Genomic DNA, 21,208 nt, shown 5'->3' with positions numbered 1-21,208 from the left:
TGGATTGAAGCAAGTTTATATGTATATAGTTTTACATGGTAACACGAAAATTTACAATGGCATGTGGGGAGGATCAGATTTCTTACCTGGCATATATATATACAGTTCATCTTTCTAAGCTTCTCTCCTATATACATATGATATAAAAGAGGGGATATGGGGGGAGAGAGAATTTAAAGTCACCATTGCAGCAACAAATATCAAATATGAGAGACTCAACAATTTGTTTACTAAAATCAAAATTAAAAAAACTTTATGAACAAATTAAGAGTCCTTTTTTTGCTCTAGCCAGGAATCCCTTACAAACTTTGAAAATTATACATTTTTTTTGTACTTGTACCAAGCCAACCAATGGATTCATAGGGTTGCCCTTCTGCTTTCTTTTGAACCATTACACTTTTTTTACCCTAAAAAAGGATCTTTGCTTAGCTTGATATCTTCTTCTAGTATGCCCTCAGTGAAGCCAACCTAAAATAAGCTTCAAATTTCCCACCATAATTAATTAAAAAAAAAAAGAAGGGATCATATATATATATATAGAGAGAGAGAGAGATCAAGGAAAACCATGTATATCATCTTCTGTTAGTAATGAAGAAATCCAAACAAGTCACCCCCACCTTAACAAAAAAACAGTAAAAAAGAGAAAAAGAAAAACCCATATTAATTTTTTTCCATCTTGTTTAATTACCATGATCCACCACCTAACATACCAGTCCAATAACCAGTTGAATCACCTTGGTCTTTATGTTGATCAATATCAGTTGTAGTGGAAACTTGTTTCAGATCTTCAAATGGAAACAAAAGCCTCCCAGTTGTCTCTTGAACACCATGGAGACTCCCATATCCATTTCCAAGTCCATCCAAGGAGAAATTCAGTGTTGGTTTAAAATCTTGCATGGGAAAATTACCAGGTGTATACACTGTGTTTGGATCTGGAACAGGCATGGGGATGAAAGAATTAAACCCCCTGGAAGTGATTCCAGTTAGCAACTCCAAAGCTGAAAGTTGAGAAGTAGTAGGTGATGAAGAAGAAGAGCTAGGGATTTGGCTCTTATTATTGTTTTCTAAGGGAACTTGAACCAATTCAGAGAGACTCCTATAGCCTTGACTAGCTGTAGGGAAAGCTAGGTTGAGATCTTGACCATCATGGATCTTAGGGTTTTGAGTAGAACACTGGGATAAGCTAGGTGGTGTAACCAAACCAGGTAGCTTTTTGGATGATGTTAAAGAAGTAGAAATAGAAGAAGAGGATGACGAAGATGATCTCTTGTTCTTCCTTGAACCACCACCAACAGGGATGTTTCTAAGGGAACCACCTTCAGTCCAATACCTTCTACAAGTCTTGCAAAAGTACCTAGGTTGAGTGAGACTGTAATTGTTGTAGTAGCAGAATTTGGTGTTTGTTGAATTGCACCTTGGACAGTTCAAAGCTTGTTCTTTTTGAGGTCTTATTTTCCTCTCTAAACCTGTTGGCTTTGGACATGTATTTGTGACTATCTCTTCTATTGGTTTCACCACTATCTCCTACAAACATCAATCAAACAAAGATGAAGATGAGCAGACAAATGGAAAAAACCAATGGAGTTAACTGATTTACACTTTCCAAGATTATAAGTTTATAACAAAGCCAGAGATAAACTTATAAAAAAAAAAAAGGTTACTTTACTTTTTATTACATATTGATATATCAGCAAAAGAGAAAGATAAAGTGCAAAATGTTGAAGAACAAATGATAAAAACTAAATCCAATTTGAGTGGGGACTTTCAACGATTATCTATAGCCATGAAAAACCATCTTTTGCAACTTTGAAAACAAAAAGGAAAAGAAAACAAGAAAAAAAAAAGCCCAAAAAGTTTGATAAAGAGAAGAAGAAGATCAGATAAGCTAGCCAGGTGATAGATCTTTCTCTACCTGTGGCCATTGAGCAGTATCCATGGATGAAACTGAAAGAGAAGGAAAGAAAAATGAACAGTATTATATCTTCAATATAAGAGGAAAAAAAATAGTGAGACAGCTTCTGTTTTTGGTCTCGAAACTGGTTTGAAAAGCAGAGAAAATGAAATGTTGGGTGGTTTTTTGAGGGGGTTTCTATGTATATGTACAATGTATATCGCCTTGCTTTATGGCTTGTGCGTGTATAAGAGAGAGAAGAGAAACAAGAGATGGGACGGTTTGTATAATAAAATATAAAATATAAACTATACTAAGTGGGAATATTTGTTTCTGCAAATACATTCATTATTTATTTTTATATATATAAAAGAAGGTGAGTGGCTTATGTGTGCATGTTAATTTTACATATCATCATATACATAATTTCATCCTTAAATGTTTTCTTTATTTATTTTTGTTCTCATTGAATTAGGTTTGACTAAATAGGAAGAAAGAAAATGAAAGCAAATGACAAACAGAAAGTTGATGAATTTATTGCTGGTTGAGGTTAAAGCTTTAAAAGCCTATATTTAATGAAATGATTTTGTGTGAAGAAATAGGAAAATGAAAATTCCGACTAAATTACGAATTTTGAAATTGATGTTATTTAAAAGACCATTAAGGATTAATTTTTATATACTAGAATAATATTTTATTAAAAAATTTATCTATTTTATTATTAAAATTTGGTCCTAATACGTCCGTATAAGGTATATGTGACATGCTATATGTAACTATCTAGTTATTTCATTAGTCACGTTATTTTTTAACAGTATAAAATTTGTTCTTCGATCTAGCGTACAAAAACTAATTTATCCACTTTCAATAGCAGATCTAAGCATACAAAAATGAATATTCATCTCTGCCCATTTTAAATAAAAGAGATAAAATATAATATAACTATTAATACAATATTTTTATAATTCTTTTACCTAAATTTGGGTAGGAACTGATTTAAATGCAGTTTGGAGGATTGGTCCATTAAAAACATGCATTGTAATGGAATATTGACACCACTTTAGTTGAGAAAGAGTACCAAACGTAAATAATTTAAGCATAAATATGTAAATAAGGGGCAGCTTTTTAATTTATTTGAGCAATGTGGGTGTGTGGATATATAGGTTGCTAGCTAGCATGCACGTAAAACTGAGTCAGGATCCACATTAATTTTGGTGCTAATCTTAGTAATTGGTATTGCTAATATGAGTTGTTAATTAGCTCTTGCACCACCAATTTGCTTCATCACTCACCAACGACAGGGCCATGCCTACATCTATTCAAATTTATGTACTTTGCTAATTTTAATGCCTCATTAATTAACCTACATTTGTGCTGCTTACCAAGTATGGATATTTTTTACACAATCAAGCAACAAATGATTTATATATATATATATATATATTTTAAAGAGAGTTTTTTGTTTATTATTCACCGTAATAATCATGGAGATATGGATTCAATTGGATTTAAGTACGTTTTTTATTTTAAAATTAAAAAATTAAATAACAATATTTATGTTAATAGAATTAAAACTTAATTAATTACATGACCATATTCTTAATATTTATTTATTTTTAATATTTTACTACACTCTAATCAACCGCGTGCTAATATGAATGTATCAAACAAATTTTATTCAAATTTAAAAATCCTTATATATATTTTTTAAGAAATTGCATGTATCTTTTACGGAATAATTAAAATAAGAAATATCACAATTTCCATGCTGCTCAATTAAACATTTAAGTAACCTTGACTGTATTTGGATTTCTTTTTTTTTTTAAAGAACAAAAATTTGATGGCAATCCCATATGAACAGCACCTTTCTGCTTTATTTTGCTTTTATTGCCCTCCTTTGTAAGGATAGTAATGATTATTTTAACTTCAAATGCATTTTTTTTAATTATTTTGTTTTCGCCCTACCATTTTAATAATTATTTAACTTCAAATCCATTACTTTCAAATACGTGCATATAAACACTAATTTACGTTAAAGACGAATGTTTCTTTTTGTTTTTATCCAAACGTTGGTGAAATCTGAATAGAACAAAGATTTTTTTTTTTTTAGTACGACAACAACTTAGTACTAACCTAATTTAGTTTTGACCTTAATCAAATTGTCTGATTTTAAACCTATTATATTTTTCAAATAATAAATTATAAAATATTGTCCAAACGTTGGCTTCAACGTTTAGATACACATGTTAAAAAAATGAAAATATAAATATTAAATTTTAAAAAATAGATATATAAAACTTGACCTATTACATACATATGTGCATCACTTGTGACTTAAGACTAGGGTTTTGATAAAGGTAAAGTGACGAAGAAAAAGAAAAGATGAGATGTTGAAGGGACATGATTGAGCGGTCGTGGATGTGATTGGGTTGATTCCTTTAGGTGATGATGAACATTGATAGATTAAAAATGGGACCTCCATCCATCAACGGTTGTTGGCCACGTGGCTTTCTTTGTGAACAAAACTCCTGTGGAGTCATATATATATATATCGTATCATTACCTTACCTAATAATAACCCCACTCCTCCCCATTGGTGGTGGCTCCATCACTTGGAGCTATTATTTTTTGCATGCACACGTGGTTAACGTCCACTGGCTTTCACTACACCTATCTTAACGTTCTTTACAAGTGAAGACGCTAAGATTCTGTCGTTTATAAGAGAAAATAAATTAACTAATAGATAAAGTTTAATATTTTTATTACAAAATTATGTTAAAAAAGATAAAATTACAAAATATTAGAGGTAAAGCTTAAAAAATTATGTTATAATTAATCGAAAGCGGTAAAAAAATGTAATATTCTTTATTTTTACCAAAGAGTTCCAAAAATTTAAATTAAAGAACTAATATTTGAGAGGAGCTAAGATGTTATTTTGTTTCATTTAACCAAAGGGAAAATCCCTGCATGCCCCGTGACTTCACTCCTATTTACTCTAACTAATTCTAGTACCTATATTTGTGGTACTGTGCAGTGTACTAATATACACTGCATTACAGTTTTGAATGGCGGCGAAGTGAAGCCGTCCGATGTGGGGGCATCGTGCTCCAACGTTACGGCCCCACCCAAAACAGCACCGCAACGCAAAACACATGCTACCACTCACCCAACCCAACCGTAAAAATTCTCTTGACCAACGCAACGCCACTCCCACTCAATTTTTTTTGAATTTTGAAGGGCGGCGGCGGCTGGAGGCTGCGTGCGTTTGTAACGTGACGAGAAAACAAGGACAAGTAAGCGAGGGCGGTGGTGTTTGCGGTGGACCCCAATCCCCAGTCCGCATGCTCCCGTCTCTATTCCTTACCCAACAATACCCAAATCAAGCAAAGCAAGGAATACACCCACAGCCGTCCGATTTATATATTTTTTTTTAAAAGAAGAAAATTACCCATTCTCATCATGTCACGTGACGGACCCCATCTTTAGACGTGGACCGCATGTGAGCTTAGCTAGTGCATTCCACGTCATCAATAAAAATATTAGGAATATTAATATTACCGCGACTACTATTACTACACAATATAATTCAAGTTGACGACTTTTTTGGTTCTCATACAATGGCTTCACTATTTTTCTGCCCCCAAATCTCTAATTTTATTTATAATTTTCTTTTTCTAAAAAAATTTAAATTAGTTTATTTGAACCGTTGGATTTTAGCTAGTAGATCTTCCAGGGACCCACTAAAATCTGTGATGAATTTAATATCCATTCTCCACCACCCAATTTTATTCTTAGTTGCAATAAAATATATATATATATATATTCTGGGCCATGGAGTGATATCGACCGTTGATCCTATTTGATCACAGGGATTTCAACGTTGGATAACCATGTGTAAGCGTGTTGGGGCATGAGCTTGGGTTTACACTTTGTTAAGTTGAAATTGTGGGCGCGTGGTAACCAAGCCAAATAAAATAAAATATGCCATTAGTTCCTGTACTTAGACAACATTTGAAATTTAGCCCTTATTATTAAAAAGCTAAAAATTAAATCATCTTACTTGTCTAATTTAAAAATATCAGCTTAATCATTAACATATTATTAACATTTTCTGTCAAATTTTACAAAATTAGCATATTAGACTACTTTTATATAACGTCACATATAATTGGCAAAAAAACAAACATGTTAAAGCGGAGTCATGCCGCTTTTAAATGAAAAATTATGCTTTTAACATTTGAATTTTTATAAAATTTTAGATAAATAAATAATAAAATTATAGTTTAACCCTAAAATGACAAATTTTTTATTTAATACTCCTAAAATATATAACTCAATCTTAACCCTCCCAGAAAAAATTCTAGGTTAGCTTGTGATGCTAAGTTGACAAATTTTGACAGAAATTACAAACAACAATAATGATTGAGCTAGAAATTTTAAACTGAAAAAGTAGGAGGATGGAATTTTTAACTTTTAAAGTACAGGGACTAACTCTAGAATTCTAGATACATACAGGGACTAATAGCATATTTTAACTAGAAAAAAAATATACAAATCAAAACATATAGTCTTAATAAAAATGATATAGACAGAGCAACTAAAACAGGAAGGGGTCAATTATGCAAAAGAGTCAAAAAGTGAAGGCCACATGGTTGGTTTGGTTGGTTCATGAGAGAGGGGGCCTCATCTCCACTATACAGTATTGCAGCCTGTAATAAGCCCACAGTTGTCCCATGATCCCTTTTTGGACCACCAGGCCCTTTTTTTCATTGGCCTAAATTTTTCAAATTTTAATTGCTTCTTATGTATATGATCCTATAGTATAAAAGCTTAGTTTCGATCTAATTTTCTTCCTTTTGAAGCAAAGATTTAGATTGAAATTAATGCAGATTCCATTTCTGGTCTTTGAGAGGCACACATACCATAAATTTCAACTTGAGTATTGTATATGGTCCACTCATTTAATAAAATAGTTCTATTCTTGCATCAGACTGACTGCGTGTATAAAAAAATTCAAGTTTTTAGTACGTCAGTTTAATAACTTGACATGTTCACATCTTACGAATTCAAGATCCAAGTTAAATTTTTGTCTGTACAACCCATCAAAGTTAAGATAATTGTTCAACTCCAAGATTCTTGTTTGATGAAGTTGTCCTTTAAATTAGCAGATTTTAATGTTTTTATATACTTCATAGTCCTGGAATTTTCTATAAAAAGCAGAGATGGTCGATTGCCATTGTTAATCTAACTATACATAAAAGAAGTAAAAGCTTATAAATTTTTATATGGTAAATTATCTCTTCAGTTCCTATCAAGTTCGATATTGAATAAATTAGTCCTTATAAAAATGAAGCAATTTAATCCTATTTAATTTTGAGAGTGAGCAACTAAAGATAATTAATCAATAATCATGATATTCACTTTTTTTGTCAATTTATTTTACTTTTGATTGGTATGATAACAATTTTAAAATTCAATGTTTATAGATTCTGCCATTTTGATCTTGATCCTAAGAAGATTAACAACTTTAACCCTTATTAGGTAAGAACAAATTTAGAACTAAGACCAAATTGATACATTTTATAAATGTTGAGAGCTAAATTTATTAAATTTTTAGATTCAAAGATAATATTGAGAGCTATTATTCCAACCAAAAAGTAAGATACGTTGATAAATAAATAGATAAAGTGAATATCGTACTTAATTGTTCTTAGTTGATTACTTCCAAAATTGAAAAGGTTTTAATTACCCCAATTTTTTAAAGAGATGCTCCATATTAAAATTAAGAGACACCCGAAAGTTTTTTACCTTTTTATACATATGCTTTTTTATCTAAAGAACCCTAAACCTTATAATCATCCCTTTAACTTTAATCTCAAGAATGACCAGAAAACTTCCTTATCTGTCTCAAATGATCAAACAGGATCAACTACTTTTGGGATTGGGGGTGAGATTTTGTTTCTCTTTTTTCTTCCTTTTGCTGGTGGGAGACAAAAGTATGTGTCGTTTTGTAACACATCGAGTCCTCGTCTCCAAAATGCTGCAACCAGATCTCATCATGAAATGGCAAAAGTGAACCAGTAAAGGTTGTGGCTAATCGATGGACATTTCTAGTTTATGTGCCAAGGAACCATATCTAGTTAAGCTAAGAAGACTTGTTCACTTACCTCTCTACCTGCATAAACTTGCAAGAGGCAAGTTCGGTGCATGAACCAAGCTTGAAATTTGTCGGTGGAAGAAGAAGCTCACATGCAAAATTATTAACTCAAACGTTTCTATATTAATAAAATATATAGTCTTTTACATTGGTGTGATCATGAGGCTGCAGTTGTTACATTCCTTCCCGAGGGCCATAAGTCGCCCCAGAAAGACTTTCGGGCTTGAAGATGCAATGTTGGGTTCTTAGTTTGTGTGATAACCTCATGGTCGAATGAACCTTCTGAGGCATCTGGATTGGTTGATCGACAAATATTCATGTGAACCTGTCGGCCTCGTCGAACAGGAGGGAAGACGATCCTTCCCCAACCACCACCAAGATTAGCATTAACGGTTTCTTCTTGATCTTCATCATTATCTATGATGTTATCGGTTTCCATAACATCGGAGTCGTATGCACTTGGATCCTCCTCTTCATATGGGATCATATCAGAAGTTTCTTCTGCATCAACTAGATCCTCTGTCCGAGTTCAGAACATGTTTTGAAGTAAAAGTAAGCAAGCACTGTAGTTGAGCCAAATATGATTTAAAAAGAAAAAAAAAGAAGAAATAAAGGGAGATAGACACGATACCATATTCGATCTCGAAATCTTCAGGATTTCTCTTAGCACGCTGCTCTTTCAAAGTCTCAAATTTCATACCATCCAGAGGCCAACGGTCCCTTTTGAAATTTATTAATGGCGATTAACATTAATGACATAAATATTAGAGGAAAAAGGGTGATGATTAAAAGTACGGTGGGTGTATGGTTTGTGGTAATGCTTAAACATACTTAAAGAGGTGTTTAGGTGTTTAGGTATTACTCAAAACAGTAAACATACTTACCGAGGTCGTTGTCCTCTTCTGAAAGCAATGAAAGAAAATTTTTCATCTTCAAAGCCACGTAAAGGATCGCCCTTGGAGCGCTGCAAAATAATGATGAAGGAGAGACTTGAGATCTATAGAAGTTTCCTAATTCTGATTCCTTGAAGATGAACTCTTTGGCTCCCCAAAAAAGTTTCTATAAATGCCAAATTTTAGAAGTATAGTTCAACTTTTGTTTTGAACCACCATGAGACATGACACAGTATGGAGCTAGGCACTTCATGTGGTGATTAGCTCATTTGTAGAAGTAAAAAATACCAAATCTTAAGTAGAGAAAAAGAATGGCAGAATAAAAAACTCCCAGCATCACAGTTGCTGATATGTTGCATGGAATACTAGATAAACAAATGATCCATAAGTGAACTAGAGAAGAAACCTTGTATGCACGCTGTGAAGTTGTCCTCTGCAAACGTTGAACAAAATGACAGTATTTCGAGGATTTCTCCAATGGACAATGCCCATCATGAGGGCACTGCATCACGAAAGTGGCTTAGTTATAATTGTCCTCTAAAGGAAAGAAAATAAATAGGAATGAAGCATACTTTAGGCTGGGAAAAAAGGGCAAAGTAGAGGGGAAACAACATCACACTTACAGGAGCAACAATGAATGCACCACTTCTAAGATCGATAAGATCCTTAGAATCTTCCTTGTTCACCTTGGCTTTACGGAATTTCTAAGAAGTAATTACTAAGGTATCATATAAGCATGGGGAGAAAGAATATCCATAAATGAAACACAATAGTCACGCAACATGCCAAAGTTATTGTCAACAGAGAAAAAGGAGGACAAGCAAACTCACTCTTTTTTCCATCCACAATATGTGAGATCGCATCTGGGATATAATATTAGATCCATGCGGTGTTCCTGGTTCTACTAAGACCTGCCAACAATCAAATTTATAAAAACTGAAATCAATAGGATAGAAAACAAAGGACCAAAATTATATTCTCCAAGAATAACAGCTTATAATCTACAAGTCATTGTTCCAGGTGACTCAGTTCATCCCATCAGGTGTTGGAAGGGTTTCCAACTTTCCAAGTCAAGGTGGCATGAATGGCATACATTACTTTGCATTCTATTAAATGACATGGAGCGATATAAAATCATTGATAATCCCCAACCCTGGCAAACATATAAAAAATTCAAAGAACATACCAGGACATCCTGTGTAAGATTCCAAAGTTGGCGCACTATTGTAATTCGGTCCTTCAATGATGGTATCTCTCCAAGCACATAAGACTTTCCCATCAAAAGAGGAATTTTATTTTGTTAGGACCAACTATATGCAGCAAAACAATGACAAAATTTAGGTAGAGTGACAATCTTACAGCAATTACAAGGTCATGTTGCCTCTCAGACTTTCGAACTTCTTTTGTTAATGCTTGAAGGCTAGTATAGCCATGAATAAGGGGCAAGTTCTTCAGGTCTAAAAGTAACATAAAGAAATGGCATAAAAATACAAGAAATTGCCCAGTTATGTCTTAAATAATGTATTGTACAAGTGTTCAAAGTTAAGACAATGAAACTTCTATGCTCACTTGTAATAATTCCATGTCAATTGTATCATCAAAAAGAAATCATCACCACAGACAAGTAACAATCTCAACTACACTCACCATCCATTTACATGTCCAAAGATGCGTATAAGTCACTAATGATGCAGGAGCATTTAATTATTTCCGTTTCATTTATCAAGCATTAGACATATCATGGAGGGCTAGAGTTATTTAGGAATAAAACTTTATTTTCAAGGAAGCCTAGCAACTTTACTTGCAAGAAAAAGTCTAGTATAAATAAGTTGTAAACTTTACCCCCAACATTATTATTCTTATTATTTTCTTTGAATTAACAGAAAGAAACTAGAAGTTCTTTTATAAACTTACATTTCCTAGAGTTCCTACTACTTTCTTACTTGTTTGTTCAGCCCTAATTCTATTGATTCACTGCTGTTTTCCCCTAAACCACATAAACTATGATGTAATGCACTCATATAAATGTAGTAATATCCAATATTCAAAATTTCTCATTTGCATAAGGCCATAAGCATGAAGACGCTGAAATGCAATTAACTAGCTCCCTGAAAAATGCATTTCCCAGCAGCGATTAGATTCAATGAAATGAAATGTGAAGTTCAATAATTATTACCTTGTACAAGACTTCGACCTGCACGCTGCATAGATTGAGATGGTTCCACTATGTTTAATTTCTCCACAGATTTAGGCCACACTTCTCTCATTGCCCTAGAACACCACAAAGTTCACACCACTGTAACAAATTTTACATAACTTCAAGGCACTCAATTTGAAAATAGCTTCTTGCAGATAAAAGCAAATAAATTCTCACCAGAAAGCTGAACCAGTACCAGCACCAAAATCCAAAACTTTCGTTGGAGAGAAACCTGGTAGCCTTCTCCTCACCTAGAATAAGCAAAATAATCCTCAAAATTAGTTATACAATACAAAATTTCACCTACAGAAATGGCCACAAAAGAAAATATTTGGCAATCATGGCACAAATTTTTTTAGAATTAAAGTAGCAATTTAGAGGAAAGAAATTTTCGTACCTCACTAAGGACCCTATAACAAGCAGAGTAAACAGCGGGCATCCTGGAAGCAACATAAGCAACGGTCTCATCATCTCTATAAGTGAGACCGATATCACCATAAGCACTCTTGATTTTCCATCTCTGTGATTGCTCCATCGACTTAAGAGGATCCGCAACGAGCTCTTTTGAAGTCTCAGCCACGAGTTGCAGATTCACATCTTTAATATTGCTAAAAGACTGAGATAACCGCAACACTTTTCTTCGCATATAAGGGTCCTCTTGCTCTACAATCCAACACCCACGAAAACTTTGAGTCAAAAGATATCGAGCTGGTAAGGAAATTTACCGGGATGATAGATAGACGGATTACCTCGGAGGTACTTCTTGATGGCACGGCGAAGGCGAACAGGAACGACGAGGCAACGTTCAGACTGTTTGGCTGCAGCACGGAGGGTCTCGGGGGTGAAGATTTTTTGGATTGTTTCTGAGATTAAGGACGCCATTTTTGAAAACGGGTGCTTCGCTTCGCCTAGCTTCAGCGAGATAAACGAGCGAGGGTTTTTCAGTTTCCACAATCTCTGGGATTTAGGGTTTTTGTTTTATTTGGGCTTATGAAAAATGGATTCATCATTAGCTTAGTATTTGGGCGACTTCCAATTTCTTCTTCTATTTTGCAAAAGTGAATAAGTAAATAAATATGCTTTACCTATATTCTTTTTACCTTTTATATTTAATTTCTCAACTTTTATTCTTAAAATAAAATAAAAGTAGATGAATTAAATATTAAATATCTGAAAAAGTATAAGAACTTAAAATATATTTTAATCAAAAATAAATATGTAAGTGTGTAGTATAATTGTTTCAAAGAGTTCAAGGGCTTGACTTTAATAATACTCACGAAAAGAGTTTACAAACCCAACTTAATAATAATGTCTTTGGATGCTTTACATCGATTGGTGTTAAAATTTTATGCAACTAATTTCTAAGATCGCCAAAATCTAAAATGTTTTGAAAATGATATTGTTTGAATACTTTCAAAATAATATTTACACAGTTAAAAGTCAAATGTTATCAATTATCCAAAGTTATAGCCAAAGGAATAAAAGTGATGAGTTAAGTTTATTGGTAAATTACTAAAAGTTATATCATATGGTTATTGATGAAAAGTTATAACTAGTGATGTTTGAACCGGATTGGATCAGTCGAGATATTAGTTCGAAGAATGGTATTGGACTAGTTGAAGTGTGTATTGGCAAAAAAATCGACTAAAATGGATGACCTGTTTCTTAAAATATATTTTTTTTATTGATTTTTAATTGAATTGGTCGGACCGACGAACCAATAGCCTAACCAGTTTGACCACCATTACGATTCTAAAAACGTTGATTATAACTATTCAAGTATATATCTATTAAATGTAGTTCTGTTTGTTGTTAAAATATGAAATTATCTAAATAGATAACTATTGGATAGTTATGTCTCTATAAAAAAAAAAGGACATGAGTACTCCCATAAATATGAATCAGTTTTCATTGAGAAGACACACACAAAAACAAATAAAAATCGTGAAAGAATATTTTGTGTTTTTCTCGTCCTCTAATATCCCAAGATTATTTAATAAAAATAGTGTAAAAATTCTTTATATAATTTAATATTCTTACTATACTTTGATCAATACTTAATGAATTATCTTGGTCGATACAAATTATTAAAAATTATTTGACTTTATTATATCAAAATATTAGTGGGAAAACTAATAAAAAAACTTTAAGAAATTAAAGTAGGGCCCATTATCCAACTCACCTTTTGGCAACATTGATATTTCATGAAAAAAGTAGATATTTTGCAACTATGATTCACACATAAAAATTGCATAAAAAGGTTATAGCAAGTTGAAAGTAAATAGCCCCTGTGACATTAATTCATAACACTTTGCATGGCAATCACCAAACATGCAAAGGGGGAAAAGAAAAGGTGAAAACGAATACAACAAGCACCACATAATCGGCTAATGCTGGTCTTTGATTCTTTTCCATCTCTGGAAAGTTGGGAGTTTCCAAATTGTTTCTATCCTTCCTGGATTACCTCTCTCGAACAAGACAAGTGTTAATGCAATGTTATAAAACTTGAAAAAGTCATCTACTTTTTCGACTTTGGATCCAATTACTAGAGATTTCAACTTCAAATTTTCAGTATTTATGATCTATTTTTATAATTATGTTGAAATCTCCTCCTTTATAAAATAATAACAATCATAGAATATTCTGTCTCATCCTGTGAAAAAAAAAAAAACTAATGAACCCATGGTAAAAGTAATATATAAAACAATATAAAAAATGGAATTTATTTTTCATAATTTCTTATACAATTAATATTTTAGTTATTCAATGTTGAATTTATTAATATATTTTTACTTGTTATATATGTAACGTTTTGAATCGATTAAATATCTTAATCATATTAATCTAAAACATTGTATATATCAATATATATTTAACGATTGAAATTTTTACGTCAAACGAATTAATTTATGTTAAATTTAATATGTTTGATTTAAATGAATGAAGTATAAAATATGACCGATTGTTAAAATATTATTTTCATAAAAAGAATTATAAAAAATATAAAACCATTTAAATTTTACATCTATATAAGTAAATCTCTCCTTAAAAAAATTTTCCAATAATAGAACTAATTGAGATATGACATGATTTAGAGCACTAAATGCAAAACGATCATAGTACACAAATAATAAAATTAAATATAAACATTACTCTTGTAAATTAATTGAAAATTACAAGTGATTGAATAATTGGTCCAAATTTAAAGGATTCTTATTTTCATGTTTTTATTATTATTACCATGTTGTTATTATTTTGATATTAACAAATATTTAAATTAGATTATAGTGCAAATATAGTAAAATAATTTGTGGTAAATCAATGTTAATATTATGATATATAATTATATATTTTATACACTTTTAAGTAATTAATATGAATGATTTGTAAAATTTAATTTTAATATTTAAATCATATTTAGAATTTATAGTTAATATTTTGACCTAAATTAACTTTTCAAAAATATTTTTGAATTAAAATGATGTTTTTAATTTTCATTTATTAATGTATTTTTCTTAACATTTTTATTGGGTATATAGTTATTTTCCTTTTCATTTTTCCCAATTATATAATATAATATATTTGAGTCTTAACTCAATTGATATGAATATTGTTGTCAATTCAAGAGGACACGGGTTCGAGTCGCTAAATCGCATTATCTTTCTATTTATGGGTTAGGAAAGGTTATGAATAGTTTTACACTTTGTCTCAAAAGAAGTTCAAAAAAGGTTAAAATATGATTTATATGTAAAACTAAATTTTGCAAACAATTTATATTAACAACTTAAATGTATTTAAAATTTATATTTCATATATCAAAATATTAATAATGAGTTACAATAAATTATTTTATATATCTTTTATAATTTAAGTTGCATATTTTTGTACTCTACAATATGATTAATTTTCAAAAACATGTTTTAACAATAATAATAAAATGGATAAATATCAACAAAATAAATTTTGATCCAATGTGTAATGTCATATGAATTTTTATTTTATGCGATCTTATAAATAAAATTTTGATTTAGTTCAAATTTCACAAATTACTAACAACATTATCAAATTAGCACCATTTTACGTCGATATATCTGCATACACAAACAATTAAATTAATCCAATATGAAGATAAATATATGTATTAATTTCTTTAATTGTATACAATTAAATTAAAATCAAAATTTTATATATATACATTCGTATAATTATATCAAATCAAAATTTATATATATTAAATCATTCATTAAAACAAAAATCCATCCCGTACTTAAAATTTAAATCTTAAATCGAAATTTTCAAATAAACAAATTCTAATGACAGTTTAGGTAAGTAAAAGTTAATATGCATTGGATTATATTTGTGATATTCTTACCATATAAGGGGTCAAGAGTGATAAATGCTATCCTTATTTATCATAATGAGAAAGTTTATTGCCTTTCAAATACTTAATTTCAGTGTGGTCGTAGTGAAGAGGAATGGTTAGGCTTGGCCTTTAACATCAATTATCAAAAAAACATGGCAGCCAATGGAATTCTGGGTTCCCCTGACACTACTTTAAATCCTCATCTGGATTATGGATAAGCTAGAATTAAATTCTAGTTGAAAAAATAGCATTCATTATTTACATTTGGCTAACCCATTTATATACTAAAAACCATGAAGAAAACAATTCACTGTTCCTGGCTGAGTTTTATTGGAATCTCGAATGCAGTGCCAAGAAAATGAAGATGTTTAGAAATTTTATGAAATATAAGTAAAATTGTTTTATTTTTATTTAATGTACAATTAATTTAAGATTTTCTATACTTAAAATAGTGAAAGTAACTAAAAATAACAATAGAAGAGCCATGGATTATATTTTATTTGGTTGAAAGCTTAAAAAAATAAAAAAAATTATAAATGGTTATTATAAATTATTCAAAGAAATTAAAATACCCGACCCAACAGAACGAGAATCGAGCACACCCCCAGCGTCAAGATAACGCCGTCCTCAAACAAGCCCACCTAAGAAAAAAAGGGGATTGAGATGGGTTTTGTTGGGCAGTTTTTCTTCAAGCGTTTTATAAATTGCAAAATTTACGACCGACTATTACATACAAAACATACATGTCATGCAAGGGCATGATGACCAACCAGTTTTAGATACTTGCCATATCCATATTCACATAAGATAGCCCCAAACCGCATTGAACCCCGCCCCCCTCTCTCCTCCCGCATTTTCAGATTCTTCTCTTTATATATACCATGACGTCTCGTAGTCATCCATATATGTTTTAAAGTTGAAAATCTTGATCTTCTTTTCACTCTCTTCTGTCCTCCTCCTTGTTTCATTCATTGCTTTACAGCAGATAACCATGGTGTCTCACCTAGTCAACACTATCCGAAATGTAGTTGGGATCACAGGTAGGTTACTTTAACATACAATTTAGGGACACCATACGACGTTGTCTCCTTAAATATGACAGTACATTTTCTTTGCAGGGAACGTTATCTCTCTCTTCCTCTTCTTGTCTCCTGTGTAAGCTTCTTTCAGTGACTTTTTCTCTAAATCTAAGCTTAAATTACTGTGAGCTTTTAAAAAAAAATGAAGAAGTTGATTTCATTTATTTGACAGGCCAACTTTTGTTCGGATTTGGAAGAAAGGGTCAGTGGAACAGTACTCCCCAGTCCCGTACCTGGCAACTTTAATCAATTGCATGGTTTGGGTCATTTATGGCCTGCCTATGGTTCATCCGAACAGCACCCTGGTTATCACCATCAATGGTGCAGGGACCGCCATTGAGCTCGTCTATTTAACCCTCTTCTTGATCTTTTGCCATGACAAGAAAAAGAGACTCAAAGTGCTGCTGATCGCGTTGGTCGAGGTAGTTTTCATGGCCCTTGTCACTGCTCTGGTTCTCACATTAGCTCACACCACTGAGCGCCGGTCCATGGTCGTTGGAATTATCGCAATTTTGTTCAATATCATGATGTATGCTTCGCCTTTATCCGTCATGGTTAGTAGATATATTTTTAGACTAATTTAGTTCAAGCTCGTTTACTAAGGCTAATTCAGTTTGTTGAATTTGAGTGGACGCTAGGTACATAGAGCTTGCATTGTCATTTCCTTAAATGGACCATTCTTATAGTTACCTAATTTGTAGAATTTTGTTATTGTTTTATCAGTCTAAATTTAATTTAATTAGTTAGTATAATCATTTTTAAAAGGTGGGATTCAATAAATTTAAAACACAAACACGAGTGGTCTAATTTATGTACAATGGTGGTGCAGAAACTGGTGATCTCAACAAAAAGCGTGGAGTATATGCCCTTTTTTCTCTCCCTGGCTTCCTTTGCCAATGGTGTTGCATGGACTACATACGCTTTCCTCCCTTTTGACCCATTCATTGCTGTAAGTTACAAAATTCAATACATTCGTGTTTCTCTTTTGACTGCTTCGTTTCAACTAACTATAAAGAAAAGCAAAACAATAGAGGTGACACTGTTCAATAAAAAGTGAATTTATGGCCTCCTCCATTATATATATAACTTTTAAGCTTTTTTTACTAGGCATCTTATTCTTGATTTTCCTCTCCTAGGAAACTAACCATGTTGGTACTATGATCATATATTTAATGGAATATTTGCATGCAACATTTGGTAAATATGACAACCTTGAGTGAAGTGACCCATTTCCTTGCTCGATATTATTATTAGTTGATATATATAGACCTTGGCCCTCAATAAAGCCAGTGACATGCTCTGATCCGGGACTGGATTAGCCTTTGTATACTCTTATGCAACACAACAAAAACTGTGGACTGGTAATGGGAATGGAAGGGGCAGCTGGTATTTTGTACTGTTTTGGTAGGTTAGCCACCTCTTTTTCTTTTTCACGTGCATGCCTTTTATGCCGTTTCTATTTTGGAAAGGCAAGGAAACAAGGACTTTTGGAAAGCGGAAAATGAGCTGAAAATTATTACAAGATCCATGTGACTTACACTGAATCAAAATAGGACCCATTGATGGTCAAATTGAACACTGAATATGGTTTTTATTTTTATTTTTTATTTTTTGAAAATCGATATATATGTTTGGTTTCTATAATGAGGTTTTTGGTTTTCAATTTTCTTTTAGGTTCCAAATGGATTGGGCACATTGTTTAGCTTAGCGCAGCTGTTGTTGTACGCCACATACTATGAGTCCACAAAGAGAATAATAGCAGCAAGGAAAGAGACGAAGATGGAAGTGAACCTATCTGAGGTGGTCGTTAATGGCAACCATGATCCCAAGAAGACCACCAGAGCAACTTAAGAAACCCATTGAGACATTTTTTTTGGGGTTATGATCATTGTCTTGACACAGACATGGTGCTAAACAAAGCAGCTCTTGTTACCAAATACTTTGCCTTATCAAGCCATGTTTTATTATTATTATTGTCTCCTTTTTCATTTCTTTTGTTAATGTACGGGCTATGAAGAGGTTTTAGTTTCATAATCATGTGGCCCATCTTAAACAACCCAATACCAAGGGTTCTCTCAAAAAACAAGTTTCTTATAACTTGAAAAATCTCTTGCAACCAAAGATCTTTAGGTTCGGTTGACATACAGTATGAATCAATTGAACTAAATTTTATAGTATATTTCTTTCTTTTTCAATTGCGTACGTAATGTCTGATATGTTGAATGAATTGTTTGTGTATAACATTGTTGTTCTCAATTCTCATCCAAGAATTTGTGCAATGTGACATTCTTTTTGGACTTGCGCAAGCTCAGCATAGCCTTGAGGAGACGTTTGCCTTTGCTAGAATATTGCTCCATATCTTTATCCCTCTCTCTTTCAGCTAGGGAAGTGGACATTGAAACAGTTCTCCGAGGCTCCGACGGCCACTGTCCGAACCAGAGAAAATTATCTTAAATTTAACACTCAATTGCACCAAAACATATACAAAGGTGCAAGCTCATGAATTGTCCCATAGATGAATGATAGGTTTTTCGATTGGTACCCGTTTTTTAACAGTCGAATGGCTCGGAGATGATGATCTCTGCATAAGAGATCCAGAACGCGGGAGCAGAAAGTGGCGAGGAGAGTTTGACCTGTTCTCTGGTTTCAAAGGAACATAATTGCAATCACCAAATTGCTTCCAACAGATAACTGTAACAATGTTCGAACTTACCTTGTCTTTGGTTCATTGAAATGCTGGTAAATAACCGGAGGCTTTTTCTTGGCAAAGATTGTGGAGAGTGTAACGCGTAGATTGCATCCGTGATGGATTCGGAAGGGGTTTCTGCTGCTACTGCTTGAATACCTGGGGTTCGATAGCATGAAACCGAAACATCATAAATTACTTGCCTTAGAAGCAAAGTTTGAATATGAACATGAATATAAACAATACCAATATTATTAAACTGGTGCAAGTCTAATCTAGCAGGCATTCTATCGGGGTGGAACTCGAATATCGTTTCGGCAACATCATTCAGGGTCTGCTCAACTGGAAAGATGTACCGCTTGTGGTGCTTTTTGTGTGCCTCAAACACTAATGACTGCTGAGAGAGACCCCCTAAGCTGACAAACTCTCGGCATGTTCGCAACCGCTACCGTCCCATCCACCATAAGCAACGATGCGAAACAGAAAATCAAACGAGTTCGAAAACTTTTAAGCATTTGCATATATAAAAAGATACCTGTTCCAAGCAAGATAAACGAAGGTCCATCCCAGAAATTTCAACCATCTTATCATCCAGAAAATTGTTAACTTTGTATGCTACGGAACCTAAGTGGTCCACAGTATTGATCAAAGCTTTAATGGCATAATCTTTCAAAGTATCCTCCACTCTGTTTCAATTGTCAAAAGCAATTAAGAGAGGTTTTAAATATTTTCAATCCCTAGTTTTTAAAGCAATGTTACTTATGAGACTTACATTTCTTTCTGTTCTTCCTCGTTATATGTTCTTTCAAAATAATCTGCTGCAGAATACAACTGTTTTCTTAAACTTTTCAAATCCTAAAAGGAAAAATGATTCATGCGGTGAAAGAGTTCAATTACACAGTGAATTCATATTTATTAATATCAATATCAAAACTGAACAGCAAACAAGGTCAGAGCAAAATTCACCTTAAGAGTATCTGAAAAAAGCAAACCCTGCTGCATTAACAGTTCATCACTGTGGGAAGATTCTTGAGGAACAGAAACTGAACTCATACTTTTCCTTTGATTTTGAAACCTGGGGAAATTTTCAGGTGCCCAAGAAATAAAAAGAACTGTACAAAAATAGCAGAATTAAAATAACAAGTAAAAGCATTGAGACCATGAAACAAAGAGGATTCACCTGGTTTTCCTTGTTCCCAGTATGGCAATGCTATCAAGGCAGGGAAATCTCAAACTTTAAGGTTTGCATTTTGTAAAGTATTATATTAGCTATAAGGATAGTCTACTGTTTTGAAAGCAACACCCCAACAATCAGCAAAACTTTTTCAGCAGTAGTCAAATATTACATGACATGCGAGCCAATAACCTCTTCACCTAAGAAAAGTATTATATTATAGGCACGAGAATTTGATTTCCATTCCGAATAATCTCGTCCTTTTTCCTATTATAAAAAAACCCATATAGCTGAGGACAAAGGATTTGATGTTTTTATTAAATATTTTTTTTTTCAAAAGTAGCCAAGATGTTGGCCATGTGGTGGGTTTGATTATTTCTCCATTTTGGTACCCCACTAATTGAAGAGGAAAAAACGTTTTGGAAAACATGTCCTAATTTACGTCCCTATAATGGGGGCTGAAATTGAGAAAGGAAAGTAATTAGATAACTACTAACTCTCATGGATGAATTTAATTGGATACATAAGTTTGATAGATTGCATGCAAATGACCATGTGAGTTGCCTTATTTTAGAAGTAACCCATTAATTTGGTGCTTAAATGTTAACCTGTGAGAGTTACTTATAATGATGAAAGAGCAGTGATTTAGCTAAATATTTATTTTGGTCGTTGTTTTATTGTATCTTTTTTAGTTGTGCAATAAATTTGGAGCTTTGGACTTCATTTTCATGTCAATTACCATCATCATCATCACCCCATCCACCAAAA

General features: G+C 32.5%; 4 protein-coding genes across 11 annotated transcripts; 1 reads left to right on the top strand and 3 right to left on the bottom strand.

The window, feature by feature from the left end:
- Positions 1–222: 222 nt before the first annotated feature.
- Positions 223–2,253, bottom strand: LOC108477009 (dof zinc finger protein DOF4.6). 6 transcript variants are annotated; one of them, XM_017779416.2, is made up of 4 exons: positions 1,913–2,253; positions 735–1,524; positions 565–617; positions 223–478 (listed from the first exon to the last, which is right to left on the bottom strand). In XM_017779416.2, exons 1-3 carry the CDS (start codon positions 1,934–1,936, stop codon positions 583–585), a joined length of 849 nt encoding a protein of 282 aa, XP_017634905.1. In that variant the 5' UTR covers positions 1,937–2,253; the 3' UTR covers positions 223–478; positions 565–582. The 6 variants fall into 6 exon arrangements, 5 of the variants coding, with proteins under 5 accessions (XP_017634905.1, XP_017634906.1, XP_017634904.1 ...); XM_017779417.2 differs by having other exon boundaries at positions 223–468; XR_008276040.1 differs by having other exon boundaries at positions 565–1,524; positions 1,913–2,249.
- Positions 2,254–8,148: 5,895 nt separating this feature from the next.
- LOC108476965 (rsm22-cox11 tandem protein 2, mitochondrial) lies at positions 8,149–12,212 on the bottom strand. Its single transcript, XM_017779352.2, has 12 exons — positions 11,888–12,212; positions 11,536–11,801; positions 11,316–11,389; positions 11,118–11,212; positions 10,301–10,398; positions 10,128–10,211; positions 9,772–9,852; positions 9,565–9,645; positions 9,348–9,443; positions 8,933–9,012; positions 8,680–8,768; positions 8,149–8,567 (listed from the first exon to the last, which is right to left on the bottom strand). Exons 1-12 carry the CDS (start codon positions 12,018–12,020, stop codon positions 8,206–8,208), a joined length of 1,539 nt encoding a protein of 512 aa, XP_017634841.1. The 5' UTR covers positions 12,021–12,212; the 3' UTR covers positions 8,149–8,205.
- Positions 12,213–16,102: 3,890 nt separating this feature from the next.
- LOC108477084 (bidirectional sugar transporter SWEET7) lies at positions 16,103–18,850 on the top strand. Its single transcript, XM_017779526.2, has 5 exons — positions 16,103–16,541; positions 16,620–16,656; positions 16,753–17,134; positions 17,410–17,529; positions 18,255–18,850. Exons 1-5 carry the CDS (start codon positions 16,493–16,495, stop codon positions 18,429–18,431), a joined length of 765 nt encoding a protein of 254 aa, XP_017635015.1. The 5' UTR covers positions 16,103–16,492; the 3' UTR covers positions 18,432–18,850.
- LOC108477082 (protein ABIL2) lies at positions 18,738–20,726 on the bottom strand. 3 transcript variants are annotated; one of them, XM_053023192.1, is made up of 8 exons: positions 20,447–20,726; positions 20,233–20,378; positions 20,039–20,121; positions 19,802–19,952; positions 19,513–19,711; positions 19,294–19,425; positions 19,123–19,220; positions 18,738–19,006 (listed from the first exon to the last, which is right to left on the bottom strand). In XM_053023192.1, the coding sequence occupies exons 2-8, from the start codon at positions 20,317–20,319 to the stop codon at positions 18,833–18,835; spliced, it is 924 nt and encodes a 307-aa protein (XP_052879152.1). In that variant the 5' UTR covers positions 20,320–20,378; positions 20,447–20,726; the 3' UTR covers positions 18,738–18,832. The 3 variants fall into 3 exon arrangements, with proteins under 3 accessions (XP_052879152.1, XP_017635014.1, XP_052879153.1); XM_017779525.2 differs by having other exon boundaries at positions 20,233–20,341; XM_053023193.1 differs by having other exon boundaries at positions 19,123–19,213; positions 20,233–20,341.
- Positions 20,727–21,208: the final 482 nt, after the last annotated feature.

Source organism: Gossypium arboreum, chromosome 12 (genome assembly GCF_025698485.1).
Source record: "Gossypium arboreum isolate Shixiya-1 chromosome 12, ASM2569848v2, whole genome shotgun sequence".
Taxonomy (NCBI): Eukaryota; Viridiplantae; Streptophyta; class Magnoliopsida; order Malvales; family Malvaceae; genus Gossypium; species Gossypium arboreum.
This window is presented reverse-complemented; position numbering and strand designations above follow the sequence as displayed.